The sequence below is a fragment of the Telopea speciosissima genome, chromosome 8, assembly GCF_018873765.1.
Source record: "Telopea speciosissima isolate NSW1024214 ecotype Mountain lineage chromosome 8, Tspe_v1, whole genome shotgun sequence".
NCBI classification, from domain to species: domain Eukaryota; kingdom Viridiplantae; phylum Streptophyta; class Magnoliopsida; order Proteales; family Proteaceae; genus Telopea; species Telopea speciosissima.
Genome location: NC_057923.1, coordinates 53,668,773 through 53,686,347, shown reverse-complemented (window position 1 = coordinate 53,686,347; position 17,575 = coordinate 53,668,773). Strand labels below are relative to the sequence as shown.

Genomic DNA, 17,575 nt, shown 5'->3' with positions numbered 1-17,575 from the left:
TATTCAAGTCTTATATAATCTCACACCCAACTACTCTTTCTTCAAAGTTTTTGGTTGTGCTGTCTACCCTCTCTTGCGCCCCTATAATTCTCATCAGTTTTCTCTCCGCTCTACTCTGTGTGTTTTTATGGGATACAGTCCTCTGCTTCATGGCTACAGATGTTTGGACCTAAAAACAAACCGCATGTACATTGCTCGCCATGCTCAGTTTATTAAGGATCACTTTCCTTTTGCCACTCATATTCAAAGCACACAACCACATTCAATCCCACCTCAGCCATGGTTATCAATATCCACCTTTGATACACGTCCGTTACAGGTCCAAGAAACAACAGGCACTTCATCTGATATGACTTCACATACTACACCTTCACCACCTCCAATCTCCCCTACTTAAATTATTCACCACTCATTTCCAATGCTGATGTGATCCCTACCCCATCTACTAACGAACAAGGATCAGATGCTATGAATAATGTTGTAGGGGTTATTGCAGATCTACAACCTTCCTTGCCTCCTGATTCAATATCTTCACAAGCCCAAAATCATTTACTTGCAGCGCCTCTCACAAGGACTCACCCGATGCAACTACGATCCAATCCAAGGCCATCAACACGTTATCCTTTGCCATCTGCCCACTTAACAGAAGGGCCCATTGAGGTTGAACCTACTTGTTTCATAGAGGCTAACAAACATGATAAGTGGCAGACAGCTATGAAAACGGAGTTCAATGCACTGTTAAAAAATGGAACTTGGAGTTTAGTTCCACCACAGTTCCATCAGAATGTAATTGGATCTAAGTGGGTGTTTCGAATAAAAAGAAAAGCAAATGGTATGGTTGAGCACTACAAGGCCCGATTAGTGGCCAAAGGCTACAACCAGCAGGAAGGTATCGATTACACAGAGACATTTAGTCCTGTGGTAAAGCCTACTACAGTTCGGACTGTGTTATCCTTGGCGACAGTAAACAACTGGGAGATGCGCCAATTGGATGTAACTAATGCATTCTTACATGGAACACTCAAGGAGGAAGTTTATATGAAACAGCCTCAAGGATTTATTAATCCCACTAAACCACAATATCTATGCAGGTTACATAAGGCGTTGTATGGTTTGAAGCAAGCGCCAAGGGCTTGGTTTCAAAGATTGAGTGCCTATCTACTTACTTTGTGGTTTGAAGGATCCAAAACTGACACCTCATTATTTATTCTTAAGCAGGCCTCTCATTGTGTTTATATGTTGGTGTACGTAGATGACATAGGTATCACTGGCTCTAATCCCACACTACTTCATCATACCATTACTTCTCTACAGTAGGAGTTTGCCATTCGTGATTTGGGGAAGTTGCATTATTTCCTTGGCATGGAGGTGCTTCAATGTTCTAAAGGTATTGTGCTCTCTCAACAAAAATATATTACAGATCTTCTCAAAAAGACTGGCATGGATGGTGTCAAACCAGTACATGCACCTATGGCTATCAATACCAAGTTATCACAAGCTCAAGGGAAGCCATTGGTTGATGCAACAACATATCGTAGTACAATGGGAGCCCTCCAGTACGCCACATTAACAAGGCCAGACATATCATATTCTGTTAACAAAGTATGCCAATATCTTCAAACCCCAACTGATGAACATTGGCAAGCAGTCAAACGCATACTACGGTATCTTAAAGAAACTGTTTCACATGGCCTTCTTCTCACCAGCTCTACATCCCCCACCCTCAATGCCTTTAGCAATGCAGATTGGGCTGGATGCCCTGATGACAGACGGTCTACAAGTGGGTTTGCAATATTTCTTGGCAACAACCTAATATCGTGGTCTGCTTGGAAATAAAATACAATCGCTTGATCTACAACAGAATCTAAATATAGAGCACTTGCTAATGCGACAGCAGAGCTGGTCTGGATTAAATCCCTCTTACAAGAACTTCGTGTGCCACAAGCAAAGCCTCCGGTACTATGGTGTGATAACTTAGGAGCTACATATCTCACAGTGAATCCATTGTTTCATGCACGCACCAAACACATAGAGGTGGATTTTCACTTCGTTCGTCACTTGGTTGCACAAGGCCTGCTTGAAGTCAAATTTATCTCCACTCGCGATCAGCTAGTGGATATTTTCACCAAATCCTTATCACGTTCTCGTTTTGAAATGATCCAGAACAAGTTGAAGATCTTTCAAAGACCAACCTCCACTTGAGGGGGGATGTTAAGGATAAGGATCCGTTGGCATTTCAAATATTCAATTTTATTTGAATTAGTCAACACTTATCTAATACTGGCTGTTGTAACTAATTGGGTTTATCCCATTGTAACAGATACGAGTGTAATAGCACTTTGAATTCAAGTTTATAAATACCATCACTACCCAACAAAGTGGGTAAGGTGAGATTCATCCCAATTCAATCTCTCTATCTAGCTCTCACATTAATAAATAAAATGTTTGGTGATTAGAGCAGTGAGATCAACAGTGAGTTGGTTTGATGCATCCTTTTAGCTTTGGCACCTGCAGCAGTGAGAAACATGAAAGTAAAAGTTAAAGAGTTAGGAAGTCTATTAAGCTAATAAGTTTAGTGAAGATGTATATGTGGAATAGATACTTTCACCCACCAGTTGCAGCATGAGGAACCTCTACAATAAAAGAAAGGGAAATAAATTTAAATTAATAAAAAAAAAATTTACAAAAGTTGAAATTATTAAGGTACTTACAAAGATTAGATAATTTAAAGGGAAAGAGAACGGGCACATCCCTGAATAGCCATACCTTCCCTAGCCATATTAATGAGCTTCTGGGCCGTGATGCTATGGGTTTGCCTAGCTACAGATTTTTGTAGGGCCGGGTAGAGTGATCGCCTCTGCCTGGTTGGTTTCTTTATAGCTGTTTCCTTCGTTGTAAGGGGCTACGCCCTTTTCCTTGGTTTGTTTTTCTTTTTTCTTTCTATTTCCTTAATGCAATGACCCTTTAGCGAAAAAAAGAACGGCACCAGGTCATACAGTGCACGCCACCCCCGTGTCTGACACATGGGTTTACGAAATGACTGTTGCATACCCTGTAACCCCAGAAATGACCAGAGGTACGGTGGTCATTATTTGCATGCGTCCCTAACACAGGGGTGGGTGGTCATTTCACCCCCTTAGTATTTGGGCGGAGGCCGCATATTCCCCAACGAAGAATAGTCTCCTATTATATTAACAAAACAAAAAAAAAAATAGATCATAATAAACTGAAGGAAAAAAGTTTGGTAAAACACCAACTCAAAAGTGAAATTGAAAACTCTGTCACATATCACAGTTCATATGAGGCGGCGATATGTCATAAATACCCCTCCACCATTTGTCAGCTTCCAAAAGAAATTCCCTTATTGGTTCACCTTTTTTTTTAAACAAAATTGTAACTCGATGAATACAAAACATTAGATGCAGGATGGATTCCATCTGAACGGCTGTGAACCAGTTCTCGTACATTCACGGTGAACCGGTCAGCCCAACTCAAAACATTGCTATCAAGTATCAAGGGAAACATATATATTAAATGCCGTTCTCTCACAGTTGTCTCATTTGCCATTCTTTCTAATTTATTTTGCCGAAGTCTCTAATTTATTTTGCCGAAGTCTCAAATGACGACAAAAGAAATCACAGATTTTCTTTGAAACCCCGACCATTCAACTGCATCAACTTGATTACAGCAACCCAGGTAAGTCAGTATGACTGACGGAGTCTCATTCAAAATAGTAGTTTCAAAAAAAGGCAACTTCCACCAAGTCTAAGTGATTATAATAAAATTCAAAACTCTAAGTATTGCTTGGGCGCATATGGATCCATTCAAACTTCCTACTTCTATAAAACCCCATTCATCTGTCTTGCTATTTCATCCAAGAATCATCATTGCTATTGCTTCCTAGTTTCAATACATACCCTTTCCTTCCATCTTAATTCATTTCTCTATTTCAGATTTTCCCACCCTTTAGATCGATCGATCCAGCGATCAACACAAGCAATGGGATCATCAGTTGGAGAAATCTATGAAGCGCAGTGCACTCAGGGTCCAGCCACAGTGCTGGCCATCGGCACAGCAAATCCATCCAATTGTGTTTATCAGCCTGATTTCCCAGATTTTTACTTCAGATCCACAAAGAGTGAGCATATGACTGGATTGAAGGAGAAGTTCAAGCGAATCTATGACAGATCTACAATTATAAAACGTCATCTCTACATGACTGAGGAAATGATCGAGCAGAACCCCAACTTCTACAACCCCATGGCTCCAACACTTGATGCACGCCAAGATATTATGGTTGTTGAGGTTCCCAAGTTGGCTAAAGAAGCAGCTTTAAAAGCCATCAATGAGTGGGGGCAGCCCAAATCAAAGATCACCCACATTGTATTCACTACCATTTCTGGTGTGGATGCGCCTGGTGCCGACTTCCAACTCATCAAGCTCCTTGGCCTTTCACCCACCGTCAAACGTGTGATGATGTATCATCTAGGCTGCTACGGTGGTGGCAGTGTCCTCCGTGTTGCCAAAGACCTTGCTGAGAACAATAAAGGTGCTCGTGTTCTCGTTGTTTGCTCGGAGTTAAACTCAGTTAGTGGCTTCAAGGGACCTACCGAGACCGACTTCCACACCTTACTTGGGCAGGCAATCTTCGCTGATGGCGCTGCTGCTTTAATAGTTGGTGCAAACCCTGACACTTCAATTGAGCGTCCACTATTCCAACTCGTCTCAGCGGGTACTCGAATTCTCCCAGACTCAGATGATATGGTTGAAGGCCATTTACGTCAAACAGGTCTTTCAATCAGCTTATCCAAGGATGTAGCCAAAACTATTTCTGGGAACATCGAAAAATGCTTGGAGGAAGCATTCAGCAAGATTGGTATTAGTGATTGGAACTCCATTTTTTGGGTGTCTCACCCTGGTGGGCCGGTGATTTTGGACCTGATTGAAGGGACCCTTGGTTTGAAGGAGGAGAAACTCAAGGCATCAAGAAAAGTGTTGAGCGAATATGGTAATATGTCAAGCCCCACTGTGATGTTCATTTTGGATGAGATGAGGAACAAGTCTATGAAGGAAGGGAAATCCACAACTGGAGAAGGGTTTGATTGGGGTGTGCTATTAGGGTTTGGACCAGGTCTAACTGTGGAGACAATGATCTTGCATAGCATAACCCAGGCTTGATAATCATACCAATTTATGTTGATTGTGGTTACACTCTGTTCTATGGGGTATTCTGTATGGATCTATATATTGTGCCTTCATTGCATTGGTTGTTTGATCCCTTGAGTTCTTTCCATTAACATTTGGGGGAGGGAGGGACAAGCTCGTTTATGTGATTTTGGTTTTTGCATTTATTTTTTAGTAAGGGCCTTCGGCCCTCTTACCTAATAAAGTTACTATTTTTGTATTTGTTTATGCTTCGTTTGATAAAATACTAAGTCAAAATTTATTGAAAGAACACAGAGATGTTGGACTGCATTTTTCAATTACAGTGTCTATGGAGTGAACTCTTTGGATGGTAGACGAGCTCTTTGGGTTGTTCTTTCTTTGATGGCCAGTCATATTAATGTCTCATGGGTGATCTTAGGAGTCTTTAATTCGATCCGGTTTCAAAGAGAGAAGTTGGGCGGATCTATGATTTCCCAAGTAGCGGCAGACGAATTTAACAAATGCATCTTTGATTTGGGATTGATGGATCTTAAATGGAAAGGCCAGTTCAATACTTGAATAATGATCAGGTGGGGACGGATTGTATATGTTGCAAGCTTGACAAGGCCATGGTTAACTATAAGTAGCTGGATTCTTATAGTGTTGATTTTCTTCCACTATAAAAAATTGGGTTTTAGGAACGAAAAAAAATTGTCCTACTGTGAATTTTCAAAGCTTTTTGGGGATGAAAATAATTGTCTTCCTTATTCTGTCATCATAAGAAGCGTCCCAAATGCTAGCGACAGTTGAAAACCAACCATTTCTAATAGGTTTATGATGAACAATTTATTTTTAGGCACAATTATTAATCATCGCGAAAAAACTAAATTAGGGATGGTTTTTTACTAGGAGTGAGACAAGGCCAGGTTGGGCTGGGTTTTTTAAAACTCTAGCCCAACCCTGAGTCCTCTTGGCTCAATCCAAGCCCAACCTGGCCCTAGGTCGGGCTGAGATATCTCAACTCAGTCCCAACAATGTCGAGCTCAACACGGCCCTGATTTTGACAGTATTCGCGCACGCCAAATTAAGTTTGACCGATACTTTACTTCTTCAGTATAAATCAGATTTAAGCAATCTTGGACTTATTGGAAAGCTATCAAAACAAAGCTTTCTAACAAATCCAAGATTGCTTAAATCTCATTTATATTGAAGAATTATGTTCCAGTCAAACCTTATTTGATACCATGTCCAAGAACAATATATAGTATCAAACTTGGATCAAAACCACAAATAATATTTTTAATGTTCTCTATGTGAAACTAATGCATGGATTAAGTTTTAAATGTCAAAAATAAACAACACAACAAGAATCAGGGCAAAAAAACAACCTCTGGGCCTCGAAACCAAGGTTCGAGTTAGCTTGGAGAAAATCCCAAGTTTCGATCAAGATATGGTTGAAACCGAGACAAACTTGTTTTCTGGCTGATCGAAAACTAGTCGAAACCCGAATTTTAGAACCTTGGTTTTGACACCCTTAGACATGACCCTTAAGCACGGGAAGCTGCTCTCTAAGAGCTCTCAACATCATATGAAAGACCATATCAGATTATCTGCTTTACCCCTCAAACTGCTTGGCATTCCTTTCATTCCAAATAAAATAAGGCACTAGAACCATTCTTGCACGCCACGCCTCCTTCATAACAAGATTCCTTGCCTTATGATTCCACCATGAAAATAACTCAATAATAGTGACATTGGTAGTAACCCAGGGCACCTCAAAGCACACCAAAAGTTGCTCCAAATAGACCAAGGAAAAACAGTCTAAGAAGAGATGAGAAGCAGACTCAACTGTGCCGTGACATAGTTCACATCTAAAAGGTTGCGGAACTCCCTTGGAGCAAATCATATCATCAAAAGATAATTTCCGGTGCACTATCTTCTAACCAAAAATAGACTGCTCTTTTTTTTTTTTGTGTGTGTGTGTGTGTGTGTGTTTTGGCTAATGATCATTTGTATATAAAGAGAAGAAAAAATAAGTAAAAGATAAAAAATAAAAAAAAATCAGAAGAGCAGAAACATCCCAGAAACTCAAAAATAGACTGCCTTGGCAGTGGAGCTTTTTGCCAAAACATCCACACCGATGAGACTTTCAGGTTCCTGCTTCGAATGGTCTCTACACTAATAAAAGCCTAATCAATCTCAACCACCTATTTAATTAAATTCCTACGGTTGAGAGTAAGACCTACTTTACTTAGGGATGTAAACGGATTGGATTCGGCTCGGATAGTGCTATATCCGCATCCGTATCCAATTAGCTTTCGAACAGATTTGGACAGTGCTAAACGGATACGGATCTGATATTTTATCCGTGTACATGTAAAAATAGCTTTTTGGATAGCTATAACCTATCCGTATTCGCATCCGTTTAGCTTTTGGACGGATTCGGATAGTGCTAAACAGATACGAAAAATGATTTCGGCTATTCATTTACATCCCTAACTTTACTATGGGTTTATATAAATTATTCACGGGCTTGGGCTGACCCACCAACCAAATAAAAAACTAAAATAATTAAGAATCCTAAAACTATGCCCAATTACATTAAACAATTAATCATACGCTAAAATAAATAATAAGATGCAATTTTGGGCCTGCATCAGTACGGCGGTCATTTTGGCATGCCCCTGTGTCAGGGATGGGTGGACATTTCACCCCCTCTGTATTTGGGCGTAAGCCGCATATTCCCCAACGAAGAACAGTCCCCCATTATATTAACAGGAAAAAAAAAAAGGGAAAAAGATCATAATAACCTAAAGGAAAAAAGTTTGGTAAGACACCAGCTCAAAAGTGAGATTGAACACTCCCTCACATATCACTATTCATATGAGGTGGTGATATGTTATAAATGCCCCTCCACCTTGTGTTACATTCCAAAGGAAATTCCCTTCTTGGTTCACCTATTTTTTTATGCACAATCGTAACCCGATGGATACAAACATTGGAGGCATGTTCACATTCAAGTACGTGAGCGAGGAAAAACGATTTCTTGGAGGCACACAACTACTACGATATTTGGGTCTTCGATGAATTCAGGGAGCCAAAAACAGATGACTATACTATGAAACAAACAGAGGAGGGAGATGTCTTCTTAAACACACTTCTAAGAATTCTGGACGGGCAAGAATGCAGACTTGATTCAAAATACTCCAGGGTCTTCAATAAAAAGGTAAACGTGCCCGCCCTACTATTATTATCCGCTCTTTTCCCCTTATTATTATTAAGAGCCCTTTTCCCCTTATTATTACTATTCCCTCCAAAATTGCCATTTCCCCCGCAGCGGTGATTACCGCAATTTTCTTTTCTTTTATTTCTTCTGTTATCCGTAGATGATTGAAGCGGTTTGGTTTTAATGTCCGAAGTATCGACTAGAAAAAGAAAATACCAGGAGAACAAACAAGGCAACTGTTAGAACACCCGTCGAAGCTATTCTTCCAAAACAAAATTAAAGAAGACTTTAAGGCCGTTTAGATGGAATCCACTCTGTGGGACCCACATGGAGTAGATTCCATCTAAATGGCTGTGGGCCGTTCTCGTACATGAACATGAGCCCAACTCAAAATATTGGTATTACCGAAAAAAAGATGAATAATTGTATATAAGTCAATGTGACTGACGGAGTCTCATTCAAACAAAGATGAATAATTGGTCCACAATCACTGCTTAACAGGAATATTGATTAAGATGCCCTAAAACTTACTCAATTATTAATTTGTTTTATTACTCTAGAGTCTAGGCTTCTCTGACTTATTTTCAAAATAAAAGGAGTTTCAAAAAAGGCAACTTCCCCCAAGTCTAAGTGATTATAATAAAATTCAAAGCATGGAATTGCTTGTCCTTGCGCGCATATGGATCCATTCAAACTTCCTACTTCTATAAAACCCCATGCAACTGTCTTGCTATTTCATCCAAGAATCATCATAGCTTGCTAGTTTCAATACACAGCCTTCCCTTATTCCATCTTAATTCATTCCTCTATTCCGGATTTGCACACCCTTTATATCGATCTAAACAAAGAGAAGATCAACAACAAAAGCAATGGGATCAGTTGGAGAAATCTATGAAGCGCAGTGCACTGAGGGTCCAGCCACAGTGCTGGCCATCGGCACGGCAAATCCATCCAACTGTGTGTATCAGCCTGATTTCCCAGATTTCTACTTCAGATCAACAAAGAGTGAGCATATGACTGGATTGAAGGAGAAGTTCAAGCGAATCTGTGACAGATCTACAATCATAAAACGACATCTCTACATGACTGAGGAAATGATCGAGGAGAACCCCGACTTCTACAACTCCATGGCTCCAACACTTGATGCTCGCCAAGATATTATGGTTGTTCAGGTTCCCAAGTTGGCTAAAGAAGCAGCTTTAAAAGCCATCAATGAGTGGGGGCAGCCCAAATCAAAGATCACCCACATTGTATTCACTACCATTTCTGGTGTTGATGCTCCTGGTGCCGACTTCCAACTCATCAAGCTCCTTGGCCTTTCTCCGACTGTCAAACGTGTGATGATGTATCATCTAGGCTGCTACGGTGGTGGCAGTGTCCTCCGTGTTGCCAAAGATCTTGCTGAGAACAATAAAGGTGCTCGTGTCCTCGTTGTTTGCTCTGAATTAAACTCAGTTAGTGGCTTCAAGGGACCTACCGAGACCGACTTTCACACCTTACTTGGGCAGGCTATCTTCGCGGATGGCGCTGCAGCTTTAATAGTTGGTGCAGACCCTGACACATCAGTTGAGCGCCCATTGTTCCAACTCGTCTCAGCGGGTACTCGAATTCTCCCAGACTCAGATGATATGGTTGAAGGCCATTTACATCAAACAGGTCTTTCCATCAGCTTATCCAAGGATGTAGCCAAAACTATTTCTGGGAACATCGGAAAATGCTTGGAGGAAGCATTCAGCAAGATTGGTATTAGTGATTGGAACTCCATTTTTTGGGTGTCTCACCCTGGTGGGCCGGCAATTTTGGACTTGATTGAAGGGACCCTTGGTTTGAAAGAGGAGAAACTAAAGGCATCAAGGAAAGTTCTGAGCGAATATGGTAATATGTCAAGCCCCACTGTGATGTTCATTTTGGATGAGATGAGGAATAAGTCTATGAAAGAAGGGAAAACCACAACTGGAGAAGGGTTTGATTGGGGTGTTCTATTAGGGTTTGGACCAGGTCTAACTGTGGAGACAATCGTCCTGCGTAGCATTGGTACAATTTAATCCAGGCTTGTTGATCTTACCAATTTCATTGCTTTAATTGTTTTGTGCTCTTTGAGTTTTTCCCATGGGAAAGGCCCATTTATATGTTAATATAGTGATTTAGTTTATATCATTTATTGTTCAGTAAGGGCCCCTTTCCTAAGTTTCTATATTTTAGCTTGTTTAAGCTTATTTTAATAAAATACTACCTAAATTTGTTGAAAGAACAAATGAGGATATTGGGACTGCAAGATGTTATTAAGGATAGCTTGCATCCAAAAGAACTATGCTCATTGGCTTAATTTTTTTATCCAAATGTCAAGACAACCATCCAAATTCCTTCATATGGGATGGATGAATAGCAACATAAGGTGCCTTAACAATCCAATGTTCCCCATTTGGTGCCAGTACATCATGGAGAGGTGTTTTCAACCTTGTTATTTGCTTTTTGTGACTATTTGATGAATTTTTTTATACGTAATATCAATTTTATTAGGAAAAAAAAAAAAAAAGATAATTACAACAAAAATAAGAGACCTTATCAAACTCAAATGACTTGGACCAAATTGAGTATCCCAAAAAAAAAAATAGTTGGACCTAGTTGATATGTATGGCATTTAAACGTTGGTACCACTATTATCCATAGAATCTATAATATATCATTTTATTAGAGTTATAAAATTGTGTTAACTTAGACTAAGGGAGTGGTTTCACAAGCAGAATTCTCTCAGAACCTTGGTCAGGGACACTAAGGCAGTGGTCTCGTGGATAGGGATAAGGGAGTCTTTGTCCTTTTTGAGAATTCCAAGGTAGCCCTCTGAACCTTGAACAAAATAACTCTTGAAGAAAGGAGAAAATCATTTTCTTAAAATCCTGGGGTAGCCCTATGGACCTTGAACAAAAGAACTCTTGAAGAAAGGGAGAAAATCATTTTCTTGAAATCCTGGGTAGCCCTGTGGAACTTGAACCAAAGGAGTTTCAAAGAAAAAAAATCATGTTTTGCTCTTTAAAATCTCGGGTAGGGCCTTAAACCAAAGGAGTTTCGAATAAAAATCACATTGTGTATGTCCATTTTTTATCTGGTGTACTTACATGTGACTCCAATTCTCCTTTTTCGGCCTTTTAATGGGCCAAGATTTGACCGATCAATTTTTACAGAGTTTGGTTTTATCGTTCGTAATATCGCATCGAACCTCCGTCACCCCTAAGCAGGAAGCCAACAACACATGCTCTGGGTGAGAATAAATCAGACACTCTTTTGTCTGTGCCCATTAGCTGACGCACAGGCCTCGACCAAAGAGGGGCATTCTGTGGACCCTGAATTTTGTATCCCTCCCGGCAATGATGACAATAGGACGTGGTTTGATGTAGTATCTCTCTCAAGAAGAACTTGACCATCTAACTTACCCCACCATGATCCCGATAAGGATTGAAGAAATTTTTTTTAAGTGCAAAATACTTGATACTAGTCAAGGGTCAGAAATTCTCCTGGAAACAAATTATGGTTAGTCTTTATTCTGAATTTTAAAATATTTTTGACAAAATCTTAACACTTGCACCATTGGATAGTGAGCGAAAATTCAATTCCAACGGTATAGTATACAGAAAAAACCGATGTTCGGACGCGAATCGACACCCAAAACACGACTAAGGAGTCAACACTTGCACCAGGGTTCTGTCCGATTCCCATATAAAAAAAAAAAGTGCACCTGATAAGCCGAAACTCTATCAAAATTTCTATAAAGTTCTCTCGATAAGTCGGGATTTTGCCCAAATGTCGTCAACAAAAGTTCGTTTGAACGATTCAGCCTCTGCTTTTCCCTTCCAAACTGGTTCTTTGCCGGTCACCACCACATTAATATTTTACGATTCTTTAAGGTTTCTCTCTCTCTCTCTCTCTCTCTCTCTCTCTCTCTCTCTCTCTCTCTCTCTCTCTCTCTCTCTCTCTATGCTTGGTCCGTAACCTGGTTCTGGTTCTATGGTCGAGCCTCCCGCCTCCCCAGATAGGTTCGAGGAGAAGCTCAGGTAAGGATTGGTACTCCAAGATTCGGTGAGTTTGTGAGAGCTCCGCCAGCAGGAACGACGTGCTCGACCACCGCTGTAAGAGGCCCAAGTTCTTGGTCGTCGCTGTTTGGGTCTGCTGCCCAAACTCTTGAAGGACTTCCTCTCCACTTCTCTCCGCCAGCCATGATGGAAGGTAAGCCTATCATGCACTGCCCTGCGAGTGTTGTGAACAAGAATCTCCATCTATGGAGCAAGGCAGTGGTGGGATTCTTTGTAGGTCGCAGGCCATCCTTTGAATTCATCAAATCCACCCTTCTGAAGCTGTGGCGCTTGTTTGGGTACGTCATCATCAATGCATTAGCTAATGGCTACCTTATATTCCAATTCAGCCACGATGAAGATAAGATCAATGTCTTGGAAGAAGGACCTTGGAGTTTGGCAAGGAGACCTCTGATTGTTAGACCGTGGAACCCGATTTGCCTCTGAAGGAGATGGAAGTAAAATACATCCCTGTTTGGATACGCCTCCCTGCGCTTCCATTCCACCTCTGGACCTCTACTGGTCTCAGCTTGATAGGCAATATGCTCTTGGTGTACCTTTGTATTCTAATAACATCACCCTCTCAAAAGATCATCTCTCATAAGCCCGGATTTGTGTCGAGATAAAAGCCACAACGGAGCTCCCGCAGTCCATTACTGTTTGCCCTGAGGAAGGTACCAACTTTGAACAAGAAGATTACTTTGAATGGTTGCCTCTAAGATGTGAGACGTGCTGCTCCTTTGGGCACTCAGCAATTCATTGTGGCAAGGTCATTGTAGGTCGAATGACTTGTCGCTCAAGCTCCTGGAATGGTAGAAGATCGGGTCATAACTCAATCCAGCCTATTGGTAATCGAGTTAGAACCCAAAGTTTTGGATCTCAGCCCCAGCCGGAAGGGATGCAAGGTCCGACCATGGAGGGTGTCTCCTCTGTTGACCTCCCCTCTTCAATGCCCGAGGTACTTGCCACCACTGCTTCAGGCCCTTTTCTTGAGGCTCCCTCTACTGCAGTGCATGCAGGCCTGAACTTAGCACACTCTAAGCTTTCATCCACTCTGCAACATTGTTCCAACATACCTGTTGCTTGCAGTTTGACCCCAAACAAAAATCATTTTGAAATCCTAAGTACTTACTCTGAGTTGGGTGTGGAGGACGGTTCTAATGGTCCTCTAATCTCATCCATGCTGGACCCCTCAAATCCTACTAGGCCTAGGCTTTCAAGGACTTCTCTTGTGCATGAGGCTGAAAAGATGCAATTAGTCGTTGACTTAAGGGTGGAGCCCACTATGGAGGTTGGGTCTATGATTGAAGAAGGTGACATTCAAGAAGACCCACCTCCTCCCATATCCAATTCTTGTTATGCCCATGTGGGGGAAATTAACTCGATGGTGGAGTTAGGTACTTCCACGGTGGAAGAGGTGTTTGCGGATGATGGTAATCTATCTGTCTCATCCTCTCCCCCCTCCTCGTTGGGGTCAATGTCTAAGAAGAAGTTGAAGAAGTTGAAAAAGAAGTCGAAGAAGAGGTCAATGAACGGAAAAAATAATGGGTCGGGTGTTTGCAGAAGAAGCTCAAGGGTGCCTAAGCCACCTCCTCCGAGATGGGATCTTGGAGCTCCTGACCTCTCTCATAAAAAGAATTTGATGATTTCAGGTTCTGTTTCATCATTTGTCGATGATAGGGTTGTTGTCAGTTTGGGCCAGAGCAATGCTCACAATGATTGTGATGTAGGTTCTGAGGGTTTAGTTTCGGGCAACGACTCTCCTATGGGGGACCTAAATTCTGACTTAGTCACCAATACTCGAGGAGATCCTAGAGCGGATGGCAGTGGTTTTAGAAGGAGATGAGTGGTTCTTCCTATTCCTCCCTATAATCCAAATGGGAAGAAGGTCGACTTTAAAATCTCGTGATTCGTTGCTTGGGACCATTTTGTCCTTTGGTTACTCTTTAGGTGGTTTCTCTTTAGCTTGATCTGATTGTAGCTCTATCTGTTGTTTTGTGTTTCCCCTCCTCTTGAGGTTTGGGACTGTCTAGCTGGTTGTATTTTTTTTTTTTTTTCTCATCCTCGATTCTCAGGCCTTTGTTTCTTTCTCCTTTTGGTAATGAATTTCTTATTCACCAAAAAAAAAAAAAGTTTGTTTGATAACACGTGGTTCTGCCTGAATTTCGTTGACAAGCTCTTCTGATAGAGCCGAAGCTCCACCTATACGCGAATGTTCTTCCCTTTTGACTCTTGTTGGAGGTCATCCTCAGGTATTTTCACCTCCTCACTTCATTTTGAATTTGGCATAATGCAGGCCATCAAAGTATCTTGCTTTAATGTACATATTAATATTTTTTAAGGTGTTTTATAATGTTTCAATGCATATATATATATATATATATATACATCATGCATCATAACTGCACATAAAATATCATCTTTGCCCTCCAGGGGCATTTTGGTAATTTACCAAGTGTGGACCTGAACCATCATTTCAGTAATACTATTTGGTATGTCTTGTCCTCTTAAGTTTATTAACATCACTTTTGATTCCTGCAACACTGTTGAGTGTCTGTTTTGACCCTTCTTGCCATTTTGCCTTAGGGGCATTTTGGTAATTTTGCATCCAAATTTTTTTTAGGACTCCGGACGGACTCCTAACACTTGTTTACATGTTTTAAAATTAATAAACATGTTTTTCAGCATAAGACGACATTTTCATGCATTTTCTACATTTCTGCCCTCTAAGGCATTATGGTAATTTTACCATTTTGTGTCAGTTTGCATTTTAGATATTTTTAATATCTCATATGCATTTTTCTTAATGTATTTAGTCATTTTTTAACCAATGGTGATGTTTAAATATGACTTTATTCGTATTTTCTGCTTTTCTGTCCTCTAGGTGCATTTTGGTAATTTTTATCATTTTATGCTTGTTTGCATTTTAGATAATTGTAATATCTCTCATGCATGATGTTAATGTATTTAGTCATGTTTTAATCACTAGTGATATTTAAATATGACTTTATATGTCTTTTTAAAATTTCTACCCTTTAGGGGCATTTTAGTAATTTAACTCATTTGCATTTTAGATATTTGTAATATTTTGCGTACATGTTGTTGATGTATTTAGCCATGTTTTAATCAATGGTGGTGTTTAAATATGACTTTATGCAATTACTTTGACCCCCTATTAATTTAGGTCGTTATAGTTACCTGTTGCCGTGTAAATATTAGTGTGTGTATATTTGATTCCTTATGATGCATGATATTTTGATCGTAGATTAACCTTGCATGTTGTTATGGGATACTTTATCTTTGTGAGAATCTTGAACCCAACATCTAAAAGAAAGACCGGCTCATCCGGGGTGAATGGGTGCGTAAACCGTCCTGTCTCCGTAACCTGATCGGCCTCTTACCCATTCTCTAGCCAGATCATATGGAATCAATCATAGCCCTATCCTTTAACCAAGATTTGGGCTACCCTTTCAAAGTTCTAGGCCCTTAACAACCTAGGCAGCGACTCCCTTCCTTTTATTTTAAAGGGAAAATTGCCTAGATCTACGTGATTAGAAAAAGATTTACAAACTTGGTAGAAATAAATTATGTTTTACAATCATAAGTTACTAAGATGAAAAGATTTACCAAATCCCCATAAGAGTAATAAAAGCTAAACGAATAGCCTAAAATACCCTTGACATCTTTCTCTTTTCGTTATTTTTTATATCTTTATTTTACCTCTCTCCTCCTTGTTCTTCTCCTTCTTCGTTAGAAGATGAGGTTGCAGCGGCGGCTGTCACCGCACTCCCTGCTCCAGCCCTCCCTCTCTCTTCCCCGCTCCTCCCAGTTAGCTCCACAAACTTCATTCCTTCCTGCCCCCTTCACCCCAACCTCCCTGCAATCAATTTTCTCATAAATATTTCAGGAGCTTGATATCTCCTCGATCTGCTCAGGTAGGGAGAAGCCAATTTACCTACGTATAATATACAAATCATAAACTATTATTTCATAGGATAAATTCTGTGATAGAACAAAGTGAAAGGTGGGGGAGAAGCCAATTTACCCATATATAAACTCCATTGGGACAGAAAAGGTGAAAGGTGGGTATAAGTTGGGATATGAACAGAGGCATTTGCCATCATTTGTCATTTATGATGTTATGAGGTATGTGCAACCACCTATTTTCACCTGAGAAGCAGCACTGCTTTTAGCTGTTGGAGCCAAAGGAAAAATGTTTTGTGTTGCCCTCTTCAACCATTATGATAAAGCAACCAATTGCAAGGTTTGAAGGTCTCATAATAAATGTTGATTTTGCAAGGAAGGAAGAAATATCTGAAGAAAATATTCCACAGAAAATTGGTTGCAGGGGATGGGGTGAAGGGGGCGGCTGGAGGGAAATTCGTAGAACTAACAAGAGGGAGCAGGGAAGAAGAGGGATGGTGGTAGCAGGGGTGGGGAATAAAAAATTAAAAGGCGGGAGTAGGGAATGTGGTGATAGTCGCCGCTACAATCTCATCCCCTGGTGATGGAGGGAGGTGATAAAAAAAACATATAAAAATGGCCGTAAAATGTTAAAATGGGAATAAAGAAATAATAAAAAGAAAAAAAAAGACATAAAGGGTATTTTAGATTATTTCTTTAGCTTTTACTCTTACGGGGATTTGGTAAATCCTTTCAACATTATAACTTATGATTGTAAAACATAATTTATTTCCCTATTTTAATTTGTACATCCCAACAGACATAGACTTCATGTAACCGTCTCACCCAACATATTTGGAGTCGCTAAAAAGGGATATCAACCTTCGGTAAGTTCAGAGGCACACGCAAGAAGACCCGATCGATACACCTTGTACCTACACCAGCCATTATGGGCGAGCCTCTAAACATGGAAATGGATGAATTGATCGTTGGAACTAAGGATGGTGAAGGTAGCTCAATACTTATGACTAAATGATCAATGCTGACAAGCATATTCTTTTTTCAAAAAATAAAAAATTAATAATAAATAACATAAAATAATTTGATCATTTATGCATGATAATCTAAGCTTATTTGAAATATACACGATCATGTAGCTGAATCTTTGGCCTTTATTTTTTTTTTTTACACAAAATATTTTGATCCTCCTATTGTCACACATGGCATTTAATTT

At 40.2% G+C, this 17,575-nt stretch overlaps 2 protein-coding genes across 2 annotated transcripts; both read left to right on the top strand.

Annotated features, from left to right (window-relative positions):
• Nucleotides 1-3,998: 3,998 nt before the first annotated feature.
• Nucleotides 3,999-5,178, top strand: LOC122671923 (chalcone synthase 2-like). The gene has a single exon (XM_043869415.1). It carries the CDS (start codon nucleotides 4,000-4,002, stop codon nucleotides 5,176-5,178), a length of 1,179 nt encoding a protein of 392 aa, XP_043725350.1. The 5' UTR covers nucleotide 3,999.
• A 4,056-nt stretch (nucleotides 5,179-9,234) lies between these two features.
• On the top strand, nucleotides 9,235-10,445 carry LOC122671927 (chalcone synthase 2-like). The gene has a single exon (XM_043869417.1). The coding sequence runs from the start codon at nucleotides 9,241-9,243 to the stop codon at nucleotides 10,414-10,416; it is 1,176 nt and encodes a 391-aa protein (XP_043725352.1). The 5' UTR covers nucleotides 9,235-9,240; the 3' UTR covers nucleotides 10,417-10,445.
• The last annotated feature ends 7,130 nt before the right edge of the window (nucleotides 10,446-17,575 follow it).